This window comes from Magallana gigas, chromosome 6 (assembly GCF_963853765.1).
Source record: "Magallana gigas chromosome 6, xbMagGiga1.1, whole genome shotgun sequence".
Lineage (NCBI taxonomy): Eukaryota > Metazoa > Mollusca > Bivalvia > Ostreida > Ostreidae > Magallana > Magallana gigas.
Window position 1 is genome coordinate 53561639 of NC_088858.1, and position 18867 is coordinate 53580505.

Genomic DNA, 18867 nt, shown 5'->3' on the forward strand with positions numbered 1-18867 from the left:
TCTACGAAGAAAATTACGTATCAAATCTTTTTCATGAACATAATTTCCTGATAGCATATCGTGAACATCAATAGGTTAAATTGAGACTTATTCCCTTATATTCCGTGTGTTGAAAATCACGGCAGTTATAACACTATAATACACACAGGGTACTCAAAGGTTAAAATGACGAGTTTAATTATGACGTTCACGCTTGTGGCTGTTACAGTGGCTCTTCCATTAATAAAAACTTACCGTTATGATAAAATAGGAATTTTATGGTATGAATCACATTTGCAGACAAGGCAAGAAGTTAAAAATGTAAATATAAGCATTAAATCATAATTTTTTGAAGTATACAGTCTCATAACTGCAGCGATGTGTGCATACAAATTTTCATAACGCACTTACACGCGTTACTCAATTTGTATGCAATTATATAATAATGTTATAATAAAGAATTTCCTGTTGTGATGAGATGCGTCGTTTTAAAACAGGAATCGAATAGTCGTCCAAAACATCGGGAAGCTAAATACTTCTAATGCTGTTTGGGTACAAACATGCTGCAAGACATTGTTAGACAGTTATTTATTTTATAAATTATCTTGCATAAGATATGACAATAAAAAACTGTCAACCATCTCAAAAGTCCACATAGCGAAATACAGATTCAAAGCAGAGCAAACAGGGACCTTTAAAAAGATAGAAGTGGGATCAGGTGCCTAGGATGAGTAAGAAGTTATAAAATATATTAGAATAGTATCATAATTTATACCTTTTCTTCGTTTTTTTAGTTTATTATGTATTAACTAATTTTTGGGTTGAAACCTGATGTTTTCTATTTGTATTATAGCTAGAAGAGAATCATATTGTAATTTTCGCGATTATTTAGTATTCCGGGTTTTGCAATTACGTTTTCAGTGCAAAATATTCAATAATCAAAACGTATGTATACCTTTCATTGTTTGTCAAAGTAAATAAAAAACAAGAGGCCCATGGGGCCACATTGCTCACCTGAGCAACAATAACTTTATAGAGGCGTTCAAAGGATATTATACCATATGGCCCATCGGTAGAATAACAAAAATAAATCTTGTAAAGTATTCGAATTTTACACTTATTTTTGCATACACTTGATCTTTTACACTTTACCTTTATGTAATACCATTTTTTCCAAAAATATGAGAATCCTATCCAAGATATAAAACTAAATTTTTGTAGGAGTATGCGCTCAATTCCACAAATTAAAAACATTCAAAAATTTAATTTGTCTTCCTTATCATAAACGACTGTTGTTTACCTGGCGCAAACTCCCGTGACTTTTTAACCTTACTCACTTGATTGATGAATACACTGGAATGAAAAATGTTGCCACGTGACATGTAAAAGAGTTGTTATAGTCAATGTCTTGACAGGCATATCACTGTTTTTACTAAGACCCATCCATTATTTTCATCTTTATTTAAAAACAACAAATGGCTACAAACCAGGATAATTTTACGCTGTAATATTTTCTAAGGAATAGCGATAATGCCTTTATCCCCGAAACAAAATGTGTAAGAACTATGAAAACTATGAAAACTGTTTTAATGGTGTCGTTTTTATTTACTCGTGTCCAAAAAACTATTGAAATTAATGTGGTTTCGTATAATTCTGAATCATCGTATTAAGAGGGGGACCCAGAAAGTAGTTACAGCATATCAATTTTTGTACAACTAACGTTTAGCGAGACATTTCTAATGTATGATCAACCAAAATTTCACCATAAGTTTTCCTTACTACCGTGGTTTAACTCTAGTTAATGATCGAACTCGCCCTTGATTGAACTCTGGCGTAGGAATACATACGACTGCAAAAAACTTCTAAATTGTTCGTACTATTTAAAACCTGACTATTTCCAAGGTATTTATAAATAGGTTTTCTTTAAAACAATGTTTCAATGTACATTACATCCAATTTATCGGTTATTTTCAAGAACTAAGTCTTGTCCGCGGTGATGATTTGTGCTTAGGTCCAAACACTGTTTCAGTTTCGGTTTGTCAGAGTAACTGTAAGGAGAATTGATTATGATTAAAATCAACTCCCAAAAATTCGCTGGAAATCGGGTTAATGTGTCCAATGAAAGACAACTCTACGGCTCTACGCGCACACACACACACCCACACGCACTGAAAGAACGTATATATCAGTCTTATTCTATGCTTGTTATGACATTCTGATTACAGTATGGTCTAAAAAAAGATTACTTTTTTGAAGTTGTATTTTGATTTTTGATCAATAAAAAATAAAAATTCGGTTGATTAAATTAAAAATCTTGAACTTAGTCATTGTAATACAGTAATAGAATATCATATTATATGAAGTGCTAAACAATCGATTAGATAAGAATTCAATTGTAATGATATATGTTAGATTTAACACCTATTCTGTGACAAATGTTTCCTGTTACAGCGCTTTATGACGTGATAACACTTACATATAAAACATACATAGGTAAGTAATTCATGTTTAAGTATTATCTAAGTTTCGGTTGTTAAAAAAAGTTAATATGATACATATTCACACAAGTTGGTTACTAAAAAACCTCTGACAAAATGCTTGCATATTAACCAAAGACTACATTATCTGCCCGAAAGTCAAACGCAGTTAACATGCATATTTTGCTTTGTATGTTTTTTGTTTTTGTTATTGTTATTTTTGTTTATTTATTGATAAAAATTGATATAAAAAGTAGCAAGCAAAATGATCATTGTCATAGTGACAGATATCAAATATAGAAAAATGACAAATCTTAGCATCTTTAAAAAAATCTAAAACTACAAATTTTATTGTATCATCTATAATTAATAAAATTTAGAAAGTTAAATATACTATATCGTCAATGTTTAAATTATACCAGTAAATTATTTGGCAAATCAAATTTTCAAGACTATGTATTTTTTTTAAAACCGATAATTATTTCAAAACATGATTTTATTCGTGTATTTTTATAACACAGAAGTTATCAACAAACCAAACTATTAATTTGTACCTGATTTAAATTTACCATTGGAGATAAGAAAATCGACACATGTTGCGTTGGTTAGAAGGCTAACAAAAAATTGAGCATCCAGTAAAAAAGAAAATTTACATGTACTTGTTTAAAACAGAATTCAAATCATTTGATTTGCTGTAAGTGAAAAACAGTTTAAACTTTCATATCAAATGTATTAAAACATAAATATATACATTCAATGTATATTTCCTCACATGTTTGCATTGGAGATCCACAACGTTCAATTTCCTGTAAAAACACTTTATAACCTACTCACTTGCTGATCACGTATATAAAATTAAGTCATCTATTATTGTAAATTGCTGATTTAGGAAAGTGTGAGTCCATATCATGACAAGCGTTTTGGTCATTCTTGCAAGTCTTGCATACTAGCTGAGATGATTTAGTACAATGTAAACACATTTAGCATTTTCACGCCGCATAAACACAACTTTAAATATCATCAAGCTTTTGAAATATATTAATCATTGTAAGATTAAATGAAACGTTTTGACTTTCATAACCAATTTGATATGTACTTTTGAAAATAATAGTTTAATCATATCAATTCGTTAAAACCAATCTCGGCAAAGCTTCTGGCACTATATTTTTCGTCGCAAAAGAGAACTAAGTAACATGTTAATATGGCTGTTTCGTGTATGTTTTATATCCTTGACTAAGAACGTATACAGTTGCTTAAAGGCGACAATACATATAAAATACTTCATACAAATAAACAGCGATTTGAATATAAAAATAAGCATTGAAGGGTTATTTTCTAATGTCGTCGGCCTTATAACATACCAAGGCTGTGCAGACAAATTGAATACCGCGCTTTAGCATTTAATAATTAAAGGGATTTGGACACGATTTGAGCTCAAAATTTTAAATTTATTTTCTATTTTTGATGTTTAGAATTGTTAATTTGAGTACTTTTAACGCTTTATCAAAATTTGAAAGTCAGATATTGAGTTATAAGCAAGATCCAGAGTTTTGAATTTTTTGTTTTGTAAGTTTCAATCAAATGTTGCTTTCCTCGATTGATAATATATTTTATAAACACATTGAACAAGTTTGCCTTGTTTCTTTACGAGTTATTTTGTCAAAGAAATGGTAATTCCATACTTTACATTATTTGTTTAAAATGATAATACTCGAGCTTTGTTTATATAGCAATGAATTCTTACCATTGTATCTCTCTTACAACTTAAATTATAACATTCAAATGTTGGTCAATCATTCAAAATGTGCAAGGAAACCATTTTATAACTAAAATATAAGAAATTAATTTTGATCTAAAATCGTGTCCAAGTTACATAAAACTACCGTTGCTTAGAAAATATAATGGAGGAACTAGCACAGATGTATCATGTCACTGGTATGAATAAAAATTCTTCAAGAACCTCAAAATATGCAGGTTTTTGAAATTGTTAGCTCTTTTACCTAAGCAACGAAATTCAATTGTCTTTAATATTGTATGTCATAACAACATTATTTTTATGTGTTGTGAATTGTGAATTTATCATGGTCACACTTTAAAACTGTTGATTTGTTCACGAAATAAATTCTATAATTTGAAACGAATTATGTTTATTTTTGCCCCGATAAATTGACAAAAAATAAATTTTGTAATTTCTTTTTTATTTTTTATTTTTAATGTCATCTTTGATATATGTACCCACATGTTATTCCTTTTTATTCACGATGAGGCAAACATTTGGAATTTTTGCAGAATTATTTATGATAGGGGTTCGTTGTTTACATACATTCCCCCAAAAAGTTTAGTTCTGCCACATACACCAAAGTGCATTTAGATACAGTTTTCTCTTTACCTGGTCAATGCATTTTTTCAAAATAAATCAATATTTGTGAAAGGAAAGAAAATATACTTCATTGAATTCATATGTAACTTTTTATAAGATGCAAAAGTCAAGTTGGCCTCCATTATTACAAATTGATGTTTATCAATTGTGTGACCTCGTTTAAGTTCTCATAATGGTACTTGTCTGAACCAGGCATGATAAAAATTTCGATGTGACTATTAAGTAAGTAAGTAAGTTATTTATTTATTTATAGTGACATGTGGATACATTTCCAGGTGTTATATTAACAATAGTCAGCATAGATTAAACACCCTGTCCGTCGGGCCTATATGCCACTTTGAACACATAATACATGAAAAAAGAAAAGAAAATAGAACAGCATCAAGCGGTAAACAAAGATATGATTGAAAATAATCATGTATAAGTATAAAGCTTCCTTTATAACCTTGAGTTTGCACAGTTTATATAATACAGTGTTTGTTTATTTTCGGAACAATAAAGATTGTCTACGTGTAAAAGAATGATATAAGTATTTGGCAACCTGCCGAGGATAATTTGAAATAAGAACAATTATTGCCTCTGTATCTGACAAATCTAGTAATTGATTAAACCCAGTTTTTTTTCGAAAAGGATTCTTTTATAGTCGTTATATAAAGGACAATGTAATACAAAAGTGAATTTCGTTTTCTATCCGTCTCAATTCTCAATGGTAAAATCCCACATCTAAACTGAGCCAAAATTGATCGCAGATATTGGGGCATATCTAGAACTACATAATTTTCTCTACCAAAAACTTTTTTAAAAAGTGCATAAGTACGTAGATTTGGAATATTGCTAATCTCACTGTTCCAGAAATTTGAATAGAAAAAATGTATTTTTGATTGAACTATATTTGTTTCTACGATCATTCTAGTGTCAAAGTAGTAATCTAAATCTAAACAGTGAAAAATTTCTTTTAAATCACTACACCAATTATTCCTACATCTGTTGTAATCAATTTCAAATTCAATTCTTGTGATCCCTTCATTGTCAAAGGACAAAACTCTATTCCAATATCTAATTACAGTAATCCAACGTCTATATTGACTAGGTATCCGTCCAGTGTCTCCATAAACTGACAAAGTTGGCGCAAAACGATGAACCCCAAGAAAAATAAAGAATTGCTCTATTTTGAATATTATCTGTCGATTTGAATATTTTGGACCCCCAGACACTGGATGCATAGTGCAAAACTGGAATGACACAAGAGTAGAATAATTTCTCGTATGAGTTAAACCTAAAGTCTTTATTGTTATGTATTGAGGAAATAATCTTCCCAAGAGCACGTCCCCCTGCTTTAGCTAACCTTTCTCCATTTTCCATAAAGTTTCCTGATTAAGTAAATGTTATTCCCAGATACTTAAAATTATCAACTGTTTCTAGTTTATTAGACCCAATTTATTTATGGAATGAACCTTCATTTTTGCACACGAATTTTTTTGTAAATTGTATTTTTAACGGGGGCTATTTCTGGTTGTTAAGTATTTCCTCAATTGGTGAGATTATGTCGATAAACAATGTCACTTGATATTAAAACGAGTATTGACCGATCTTCTTATACATATCTGCTATCGACTAAGGCCCAAAAATTTTATTCATTGGAAGGACAGTCTTATAAACGATAAGGAAATTCACGATAACTAGGTCTACAAAATCATCATGAATGCATCAAACATTGCAATGAACAATGACCCAATCATCATTTTTTAAGTTTTCACTTGAAAATTATCAAACTTCTATAATTCAGTATTAGCATCCTTTGCTAACCGGTCACACCCGCCGTGTGTTCTTTGTCGTAATCGGGAAAACAAAAAAGTCAGTAGACAATTAGGTGATTAATTATGGTCTGACAATAAGTATGAAAAACGCCAGTCAGCATGCAGCCCAGTGGAAGATTGTATTTGCTGAAAGGATCGTTGTATTGACAATAGACCTTACGAAAATATTACTTCAGCCGAGACTGTTGATATTTTCTGTTTTATCAACTTGTTTGTCAGTAGCTTATAAATAAGATTCCAGGATGAAATGTTTATGTCAAGGCCTGATCCATGATCTTAATGAAAGGTGTGATAAATTTCATGATGTTCTTTTTTTGAATGCAGATATGCACCACAAAAACGAAAATGATCCGAGATGTTTTGGAAAAGTGAGACAAAGTGCGATGATACAGAGAATGTGTTACAAGCGCATGCCATTGTTTGTATCAGGGATACAAAAACCCTTAAAGTCATAGCAAGATATGATATAAATATGTAATTGTATTGCTATATCAAAATTGTTTTGTCAAAAAAGAAACAGACTTCTTATTTTCAAGTCACTCAAGATATTTGATGATTTTGATGCAGTTGTTGTCACATTCTCCGACCCAAAGATTTTCGTTTTCATCCAAGCTCAAAACAAACGGATCCTCCAAACCACACTTGATGTACCGTAAGAACTTTCCGTTTCTGTCGGTTACATGAACGCAGTTATTATCTCGATCTACGACCAAGATACGACAGTAACTGTCCGTTGCGATTCCGTGGGGATAGAACTCTTTGAAGCTACAAGACCGATTTCCTGCATAGCGAAAGCGAAATTCCCCCGACTTTTTCATCGAAATAACTGCGCATGCATTCCAGTCAGAAACACATATGTCACCATTTCCGTTTTCACAAATATACATATTGTTTCGGCTGATAGAAAATAATGGTTTCCCAGTTTCATCAAATTGGAATTCTTGGTTTAATTTTCCTTTGGTGAAAAAACCCACTTTACTTTCTGTATAATCATTACGTCGCATACAGACCATCAACTCTTCGTCTGAATTGAACATTAGGCCATATGGAATCCAGCCAGTCATATCGACATACTTCTCAATTCTATTTTTCTTTACTAGATAAATACACTCGTTATTTTTGTGAGAAAATGCAATATGACCATCTTTACTCAAAGCTATATCCTTCTGACTGTTTCCAGACACAGCAATCACGCATTGTAACGTAGAACCCGATTTGTCTAGCTGTCTAATCTTTTCATCATCTCCATAAATCCAAACTTTGTCATCAGACTCGCAGCGGATTCCTTTCAATTTTTTGCTATATGTGAACATAACTGAAATGAGTGCTGGATTCTCAACTAATACACGGGTCGATACCATTGAAACATCGCCCGTTTTGGTTATTGTAATATCTGGAAGAGAAGATTGAAAAGATGACCTGAGAGACACAATTTGCTCAATGATGGTCTCTTTCCTGGTGTCTGGGAATATCAGTGTTGGGGGACTCACGTCTTTCCTGGATGGAACAAGTCGCAATTCTTCTACGTCTGACTTGTAATCGAGCATCTGAAAGGAGTTTTCTTCTTTAAGGATGCATTCATTTCTCTCGATGCATTGTTTCACTTTCTGATATGAAGATTGTATCTTCTCTACGTTGTCTTGCAAAATCTGCAGGTCTTGTTTGATCATGACCGCCAGCTGCTTTTCGATTTTTTCTATTGCATTATCAATGATTTTGTGCCAGACTTGTCCTAATTTCTCTAGAGAGCCATTTTCTTTATAGCAATGATCCTTGTATGATATTACCCTCATTTCCATATCTTTCACAATTTTTGAATACTCTCTTTCAAAGTGATATAACTCTTTTAAATCTTCTGAGACGGAGTTTCGAGTTGATTCACATATTTCCTCCAAATCTACTGCCCCGTGTCTTTTGTGATTTCCGGTCAGACACCGCGAGCAGATTGGAACGTTACAGTCTTGGCAGTAGAGATCCTTCTCTTGTTTTGGATGATCCTCGCATTTCTGTACCTTATATTCCTGTTTCAGATACTGGGAAGTGAAGGGGACAATTTCATGCTTTGTTAATTTGTTTCTGTCAATGTGTTTGATCCTACAGTTTCCACAAAGGTTAACGTGACAACTTTTGCAATAATGTTGTACAACATTTGTACAAAGATCGCATCGAACGACATCCTGGGCTGTATTCATGGCTTTATCATTCAGATAACCTAAAGTAAAATTGAGAATATTTCGAATCTATTTGATCATGTAAATCAACTGTAAATTTAACAGTGAAAATGCACTTACCTTATCAAAAGATTGGCAAATGTTAAGCAGAGCATCACTTTACAGAGTCCAAACCATACCGTTTAAACAGCATATTTGATGTTTCCCTGTTTGAAATTTTAAAAATAAAACTTACCCTGTACATTCTTTTTTTGTTCCTTGATAAAACTGCATCCGTTCTAACAGCTTTCTTTAAGTATCTCAACATGCTGTGTAGATGTAAACACTTCCCTGTGTAGCAGGTTTTGACAAAAATACTTACAAAATACGAGAAAATTAACCTCTAATAGATCCCCTTTTTGAAAGTTTATAATTTCAAAGCTATTAATGATTTGTTTTATAAATAATCACCCATGTGTCATCAAACACAAATTGTTTATAATGACTTGATTCAAAGAAGTTCATGTAGAATGCGGTTTTCAAAATCTTGGTCTATAAACTTCAGTGCAAATCGGAGTAATCCTTACAAATCTGTTCTAACTTTAACTGATATGAATAAACCAATGCGGCGCATAACATTTTTACATGCAATTGGTGAATGATTACAATTAAAATATTTTTGGTTTGTAATTTTCTATGGATTTTTTACTTAGTTTTGTTAGAAAGCGCACATTGACCTCCTAGAATATACAGTAATAAATTGCACTGCAAATAGCATGTTTTACGTCTCTAAAGAGAAAGTAGAAAGCGCACATTGACCTCCTAGAATATACAGTAATAAATTGCACTGCAAATAGCATGTTTTACGTCTCTAAAGAGAAAGTACAGCGCATCTTATCAAAAAACCGACTTGAAAATTTTTTCGATCGAGTTTGGTATTTTTGTACTACTCAAGAATGTATAAACGCTCAGAAAATCACAAAGTTCTCCATGAGAGAATTCTAATTGTTTCATTAATATTTAAATCAATAATTACGTAAAACCCATACATATTTACATCAAACGTGTTAAGGGGTTCAGCCTTCTATACTATTACGCATGCGTATTTACTGTACACAAAACACATGCAGGGCTCGCGAAGATTTTCCTGGACATGTTTTTTGATGAAAAATATGTCTTTATCAAAGGTAATAATTGTTCAAAGTTTTTAAAATTAACAGAATTATTATTTTGTAAGCATGTATTTTCCGTGTTTATCACGGGAGTTGCTACAACCTAAATTCATGTTTTGTAAATTAGGCCCCTTGAGGGTTATATGACAAAATGTCTGTTCATTTTAAAATGAACCGAAATTAGTAAACTATAGATAAAGTATCGAGAAAGTGATGATGTGTTCCGTTTAGAGGGTCCCTTTAATCTTGTATACTATGATGACCGTAGTCGGACAAAGATCTTGTAGTATTCAGCATGTGTCAATTACTGTCAAATAAACGATATAAGATTATTCGGTTTTGTACGACCCTTCAATTTCTGGAAGCTCAGAATTACGTTAAATAGGTATGTGAAAGGGATTTTTATGTATTTTAACTATTACAATCAACGTTATTTCTTATTTCCTAATGATACAATAGGTAAATCTGAAGTTATTCACACATGTGTTTTCAGCTGTACTGTCTCTTTAAAGTTGAATTTGGATCTCCAAATCACATGGAGGACATTGTTCTTTGTGGAAAATATTAGCACAGAACACCTCATCTAATTAAACCTTCATTATTGATATTAATGAGGAGGTATTACATTCCTGTGATCGAAATGGGCATTATAATTGACAGTATACAGGTAACTTTTGCAAGTAACAAGCAAACACATGCATTTTCCCGTCATTTAAGATTGACGCAAATTATAGCGTGTATGGCTTTAATATATACATTGTATCATTCATTCAAGTAGGGATAGAAAGATATATGCAGCACTTCATTTCCACAGTTATAGTACCATACTTCTCATTACAACGGAGAGAAACACGTAGAAGGTGCTCATGAGTATAGTGAATGAATATGAAATTTTAGCGGCAAACATATTATGTTGTTACATATTGTAATGATGCACTATTATACGCTATAATTTAATCATAATTACATTATAAACTAAAATAGAAAGTTTTTACCATTTTATCAATGAAATCTCTAGATAAAAATGGAGGTGAATTTAAGCGCATAAGGGAGAACTGCAACCAAGAATATCAAAATAACTTAAAGATATTTTGCTTCATTAATTAATGTATATATGCATGTAATTGTATATACAAAATAATTGCATTAAATAGCTCGACTTTTTAAGAAATCTGTATTTAGTCAAATACGACCCATACTTTCCATCATTTAAAACCAAGAAATCGATGTACATGTATCGTTATTAACCAATATTGATCAGATGCACTTGCAGGATCCCTTCTATTTTATTATAGTGAGAATGTTCATGTAGGTTAGTTCTAAACATTACAAAGGATGGGGGATGCCTAAGTATAACACTTTCTATAACTACTTATTAATCATTTATTATTTATGTTACATGCCACAAATCTTGGAAAGGGAAAATTTTAATAGAACAAGCGGTAAATCAGTGACGGATTCAAGGAGGGCGCACTCTGCGCCCCCTCCCCTCCTCCTAGAATTGTCAAAATAAGATTAAATCATACTCCTTCTGACAACGAAAATGTGTTGTTGTGGTTTTTTTTTGGAAACTCATGGGATTTCTGCAGACCGTTAATTACTTCGTTCTTTTCAAAGATTTTATCGATGCTCTATACTAACCTTTCCAAAAACATTTGACATAAACACAATTTGTTGATAAGTTTCCCAATAACACTGGATTTATCGTCTTTGTTGCTTTGAAGTTTATAAGTTTTAGATGCAGACACATTTCCATACTTGCAGATGAAAAATGGCATATGTACATGTAAATAATGTGTAACATTTTGCTGATAAATAATTTATCTGAATACATGTACAGTTTGCCTGCATGTCAGGGCTATTTACATGAATTACCGTGCTCTGACTACTCTAGGAGACGCAAAATTTCCTCCACAGGATTTTGGAGCATACTCCAAATGGTACTCAGCGGAGAACGTACTACAAAACTTTTATAACCTCAATTTTTAGAGTCGTACTCATTGGAGCACATACTCGGAGAACGGAGTACAAGTTTGATTACGAGTATGGAAAAAGTTTAATAACCTTAAGGCCAGATTATCTTTTTGTATTTCATTTATAAACAATCATAAACTGTCATACGGTAAAGAAAATGTTTCAAATATTTCAGCCTTTAAATTCAAATAATTTTCTTTTCTTACAATACGCTCTTTTTACAAAAAAGAAAGAAATAGATGATAAGGTCCAAACATAGTCAAGATCATCCAGTTTCTTAAAATAAATATGTTTTATGGCAAATGAGGAAAAACATGTGAACCAAGACATGGAATAAATAACTCTTGTTTATGTTCAGTGTAAGTAAGTAAAATAAGGTTTTCAAAAAAGTATAAAATATTACAAAAATCTCCAAATAAATATCTAATAATATACGTATATCCACTGTCTAGCAGGCGGGTTTGTCTGCTGTTTTTTTTTTTTTTTACAGTTTTTAACGTTTCCGTCTTATTTTCTTTTAATTACATATAATATATAATATAATAAATTACAAGTATATTGAAAAAAAAACATAATATGGTTTTATATACGAAATAATAGTTTACAATTGATTACGACGTAATGAAAACAGGTAACTGAAACAGGGGAAAATATTCAATTGTTAGGTGTTTATGCATGTTGTATAAAGTAGAATCAGATCTCCCTTGCATGAATAGAATTAGTACGACACCTTTGTATGTCAGTATTGAGATTTCTTCCTGTACATTATCTTGAAAATCAATGGGTTGTCTGCTGACATTTCCTTATGAAGCATGTTTCATTTATTATTATGCAGAATGTTTCATATATTTCGATGTACATGTAGCAGGTTTCAATATCAAATTGTGCATGGAAGCACAGAAAAAGAATGATCAATATTTCAATGTTTTGCTTTTGATATTATTGATTGACAAGCTTATCTTTTAAAAAGATTGGCGAGCTAGCGCTGTAGCCATCATTAAACACAGAAAAATATTTATTAACAATGGTTTGAATTTCTGAATCGATTAATTAACAATAGGATGGCACAGTGGTGTACTGAAATTGTGCTGGAGTTGGGTCTCAATTTAGAATTGTGAATCTAGAATGGCATAGTTCATTGATTGTGCCTTAATCATTATGTATTTAAAATTTTAAAGAACAATTCGTACTGTTTTTTAGCAATCGTATTGTCTCGGGCCTTTCCGGCGAGCTTGGAAAACAATATCCGAGGTTGTTTTCCGAGCTTGAAGGAATAAAGCTAGCTATTAAAGCTGCTTTGTCCGATTTGTTTGTTATTACAGTATCCACATTTTTCCCATACAAATCATTCATCTTAAAAAGTTATGGACTTTCTCCAATTTACACCAGCAGAATCAGTCTCTTTTCAAAGTTAGATTTATTCGAAGTAAATAAAAATAATTTCTCTTTGGGCAAACGAAAAAACAAACCAAAATGCATCACGGGAATGTTTAGAAAAGGAAACCGCTTGGTTTCGTCCCCCGAATGATTGGGGTTATTCAACCCGCATGCTATGCATCGATTGTAAAGAAAGCAAACTTCAGAAATATTAGCAAACAAAACGTACACATGTTTATTTGTAATTTGTCTGATCATTTCGACCTTTTTTTAAAGCGATGTCAAATTCTTAATACAACCATACCAGTCTCGTCGTCAGGGGTGAAATTTAACATGAGGCGAAATAACGCGGTACCTTTTAATGTCGTTTGCTTTGTTAGCAAATTTTGTACGTATTTTTCTTCATTGAAATTTGGCATAATTGACGGGTAAAACTACTGCAATGTCTATTACTATACATATACTAAGCATAGCCATCGTTTAAAAGCGTGCATAAAATTTGATATAAAATCGGACAAAGCAGCTTTAATCATAATATTTAAAATAACTTTGCATTATAAGACTTAAGCTACTGTTACTTTTTGACATTTACAATAGAACACAAAACTTCTTGTGAAGATTAAAAACGAAATTCAAATGGTACAGTTTTTCGACAGTAGTACAGAATTCCCAGAATCCTTTGCTATGGAGTCGAGTAATAATAATAATAATAATAATAACTATAGCAAATCTCGTTGGAAATCAACGAGTGGATCTTTCGTTAATGTCGAAAGTAAAGCTAGAAGTTCCTGTAAGAAGCAGAGTTCTTAAACCAATAAACATGAGTAACTAAGACAAAAAGAAAAAAATTCTTGGTACGAGTTAACAAAATCCGAATGATTCTAAGTACGAATTAACAAGAACCTTATCGATTTCAAGAACGACTTAGCAAATACAAATCCGAATGTGTAAAAAGTACGACTGAACAATTATCGAAAATTTTTAGGTACGAGTTAATTTAACTCTGAAAATAAAACTATTTTATTAACCAAGAATGTGGAATCAAAATTTCCGGAAAAATCAATGTTTAAACTCCTATATATCTGTAATGCATCGTCCGATTTTAAAACTTTTTACATAAAATGGACATTACAAAACATAAAATAGATAGCTATAATACAAAAGTGACAAGCTCCCGTCGAATCATAGAGTTACAGATTGTAACTAATTCCTGTTAGTATTCTGGAGCGAATCCATGAATTGTCAAGTAGGTAAAAACAAGGATTTTATATTTCTGACAGAATTCTACCCGAAGCCAATGTAAATCAGCAAGAATAGGGGTGATATGACCTCGTTTTCTTTTTTTTTGGTCACAAGTCGAGCTGCGGTATTTTGGAATTTTTGTAATTTATTTATGGAGCCTTTGTTTATGTTAAAAAGTAAAGTATTTCCATGGTCAAGTCTTGAAGTTACTAAGGATTTAAAGAGTGTCTTACACGCGTCTGTTGAGATAAATCCCCTTATTCTTCCAGTGTTTCTGAGATGATAGTTGCCAGTTTTAATGATGTATGAAACTTGCTTTTCCATGGTAAGAAAACTGTCGGAAATGGTTGCCTAGATTTCGAACTGATATTACACTGCTGTTGATGACACTTTCTGCTACTTTTAATTGTAGGACTGGCAGATTTTTGGATTGGAATTCTGTTGTAAAAATTATCAATTCGGTTTTTTCCTGGTTTAATTTAATGACATCCAGTTACATGTACTTATATCCTGCAAACATTTTTCGAGGCGTAGAAAGTAGCTGTTCCAGTTTTCATCGGTTTTAATTATCATGTATACTTGGGTGTCACCAGCATAACAATGATACTTGAAACCGAGGTGACGACATATGTCTCCAATTGGTTTAGAAAAAAGGCAATATAATTTTGGTCCCAGGACGGATCCCTGTGGAACACCAAACTGAAGATGGCAAGGGTCTGACGTATCCGTTCCAATGACAACACATTGGTGCCTGTTGTATGATTGTATCAAAGCCAGGGATTTTCCATCGATCCCCGTTGTTGTCTCTAGCCGTTGAAATAGAATTGTGTGATCTATAACATCAAAGGCTGCTAAATGGTCAAGGAGTACCATTACAGCGGACGATTGATTGTCCAAAGCCTCCATGATGTCATGACTAACCCTGAGAAGTGCTGTTTTCGTAGAGAGTTGTTGTCTGTAATCCGACTGCAAAGAATCCCTTAACAAATTTTTGTCCAGATGTTCGTCCAGGCGGTTAGCAACAACTTTTTCCAAGATTTTCGAGATAAAAGGGAGATTGGATACAGGACGATAATTTTTATAAACTTCCTTATCCAGACCAGATTTTTTTCAGCAATGGTCTCACTAATGCCTCTTTAAACACTGAAGGTACTTCTGATTGATCGAATGACACACTAATAATGTTGGTAAGAGAATAGAATCACTTCGTCTTCTGTTGTGTGTCGAAAACTCATTAATGGAATGCCACTAAAATGAATATCCACGGACAGTGATGTTTCGATGTTAAAGGTAGTAAGCTTTCTCAGACCATCTCTAATTGTTGTCACCTTATTGACAAAGAATTTAGAAAATTCATTTGCCAACTCCTTGTTGGATGTTGAAGACGTATTCCAGTGAAAAAGACTAACGTAGTTGCTAGCACTCGAAAGCACTAGCAATTATGTGTATGTACAATTGAATTTCAAAACTTTTCCATCAAATAGCCGTTTAATACCTTGAATTCTTACTTTTTTAGCCTTTTAATATGTGTCTTACCTTACACCCATCGTTATGGGTTTTTTCTTACTATGAACATGTTTATGTTTCGCTTATGTTTAATCATAAGATACTTATAAGTTAAAAAAAAACCAAATCGACTTAATTTTTAACAACAGTCTAGAAAAAGTCATTGCGCAGAACTGCTTAATTGAGATGTGTTTGTATTATTAATCACTCAAGATACTTGATGATTCTGATGCAGTTGGTGTCGCATTCTCCGACCCAAAGATTTTCCTCTGAATCCAGGCTCAAAGCATACGGATCCTTCAAACCGCATTTAATGTATCGTAAGAATGTTCCGTTCCGATCAATTACACGGACGCAGTTATTATCGCGGTCTGCGACCAGAATACGACAACAACTATCCGTTGCGATCCCATGGGGGTAGAAATTTTTGATAATTGGCGAATTAGACCCAGTATAACGAAAGCGAAATTCTCCGGATTTTTTCATCACTATCACTGCGCGAGCATTCCAGTCAGAAACACAGATGTCACCATTTCCGTTCTCGCAAATGTACATATTGTTTCGACCCGGTAAAAATAAAGGTTTTCCTGTGTTGTCGAATTGAATTTCCTGTTTCAGACTCCCGTTGGCAAACACTCCTACTTTGCTTTCCTCTTGATTATTTGTTCTCATGCATACCATCAAATCTCCTTCTGAATTGAAGCAGAGGCCATATGGAATCCACCCAGCCATGTCAACAAACTTTTCAATCCCTTTTTTGTTTACGAGATAAATACATTCATCTTCTTCGTGGGCAAATGCTATATGACCATCTTTATTTATCGCTATATCTTTCTGGATGCCTTTAGAAACGGCATTGAAGACATTCAATATAGAACCTGATTTGTCTAGCTGTTTTATTTCTTCGTCATCTCCATAGATCCAAACCTTTTCGTCCGACTCGCAGCAGATCCCTTTCAATTTTTTACTATAGGTGAAAATAGCTTTAAGAAGTGTTGGTTCTGTCATTAACACTCTTGTGGATACCATAGAAATATCGCCTGCTTTGGATATCGTAAATCCAGGAAGAATGGAATGAACAGACGGTTTAAGAGACACAACTTGTTCAATGATTTTTTCTTCCTTAATGTTGGGCATTATAAGTTTTGGTGAGCTGACATCTTTCATGGATGGAACAAGTCGCAATTCATCTACGCTCGACTTGTACTCAAGCATCTCAATAGGGTTGTCCTCTTCTAGGAGCCTATTATTTCTTTCAATACAATATTTTACTCTTTTATACGAACCTTGCATTTCGTCTTTGTTGTCTTGCAAAATCTGCAGGTCTTCTTTAACCATGTTGGCCAGCTGCTTTTGGATTCTTTCTATTTCCCTATCGACGATTTTGTGCAATTCTTCTCCTAGTTTCATGAGTGAACTATTTTCGTGATTGGTATGCTCAGTGTAAATAGTGGCCTTCTCCTCCAGACCTTTTATGACCTTTGAATATTCAACCTGGAAGATTTTCAACTCCTTCAAATCCCCTGTGATGGTCATCCGCGAAGTTTCACAAATGTCCTTCAAAACCTCTATACCATGTCGTTTGTGATTTCGAGTCGGACACAACTGACAGATTGGCACTTTACAGTCTTGACAGTAAAAAGTCTTTAGTTCTGTAGGGTGATCCACACATTTCTGCCACTCGTGATGCTTTGACGTGAACGGGATAATTTCGTGAGGTGTTGATTTGCTTTTATCGATGTGTTCATCTTTGCATTGTAGACAGAGATTTTTTGACAAATCTTGCAATGATGTGTTACAGCTTCTGTACATTGACTGCAGCGAACAACATCTTGAGCGGTATTCATGGCTTTATAGACCACCTAGAAATTTCATTCAATAAATTTGTATTAAATGGATGTATTTTGCAAAATATGCTACACAATATAATATATTCTCAGCAAATTTGATTGTAAGTCTTAACATCATTTTGAAAAGATTAACGAAAACACTAAGATTATAAAAACAATTTTTGAAATAAATGATTAGTGTTAAGAGGGCGCCAAAGTGTCCCTAAAGATTGTGGTTTCATACATGCTCTTTTAATATCGAGTTTCGTTGATAACGTTGTTGATTTGATACACAATATTTGATGTTAACTTAATTGAAATTTTTAATTACATATTGTGTTGAAAAGATTATTGGCCGAGAATTAATTGTTAGAACTCTGATTTTTTTAAAACTAAATACACAAAAGTTGATGTCAACGCATCACAAAAGTTGATGTCAACGTATGTTAATGAAACCATAGTACGGTGTTTGTCTTCATATTGTTAACAGACAATTTGAGATTTCATTACATCGTGAAAAATTTCAGAAAAGAAAACTAATTTCCATTAGAAAGGATGTTCTTTTTCCTCTTGTATGAATAACCAAATAACATAATTACATAAAATTAAATACTTTAATAATAATCCCAAGTATATTTAAATCAATTCATATTTTTATATTAAAATCATGAAATACATATACGTATATCTAACTTACTCAGGATATTTGGCTTCCATCAAAATCTGTTCAACCCCACTGAGGAGAATTTGTTATTTGGTCAGCGCTGTCGAAAAACTGTCATTTCGTCCGTGTTTAGCAAAAACAATGCGGTAATATTTCCGATCATTTAAGCTATATTTCTACGAAAAAATTACGTATCAAATATTTTTCATGAACATAATTTCCTGATAGCATATCGTGAACATCAATAGGTTAAATTGAGACTTATTCCCTTATATTCCGTGTGTTGAAAACCACGGCAGT

The 18867-nt window shown here is 32.6% G+C and overlaps 2 protein-coding genes across 2 annotated transcripts; both read right to left on the reverse strand.

Annotated features, from left to right (window-relative positions):
* Positions 1-5059: 5059 nt before the first annotated feature.
* Positions 5060-9153, reverse strand: LOC136276515 (tripartite motif-containing protein 2-like). The gene is made up of 2 exons (XM_066088714.1): positions 8945-9153; positions 5060-8865 (listed from the first exon to the last, which is right to left on the reverse strand). Exon 2 carries the CDS (start codon positions 8843-8845, stop codon positions 7190-7192), a length of 1656 nt encoding a protein of 551 aa, XP_065944786.1. The 5' UTR covers positions 8846-8865; positions 8945-9153; the 3' UTR covers positions 5060-7189.
* A 3359-nt stretch (positions 9154-12512) lies between these two features.
* LOC136276517 (tripartite motif-containing protein 2-like) lies at positions 12513-18867 on the reverse strand. Its single transcript, XM_066088718.1, has 2 exons — positions 18601-18867; positions 12513-17936 (listed from the first exon to the last, which is right to left on the reverse strand). The coding sequence occupies exon 2, from the start codon at positions 17884-17886 to the stop codon at positions 16279-16281; it is 1608 nt and encodes a 535-aa protein (XP_065944790.1). The 5' UTR covers positions 17887-17936; positions 18601-18867; the 3' UTR covers positions 12513-16278.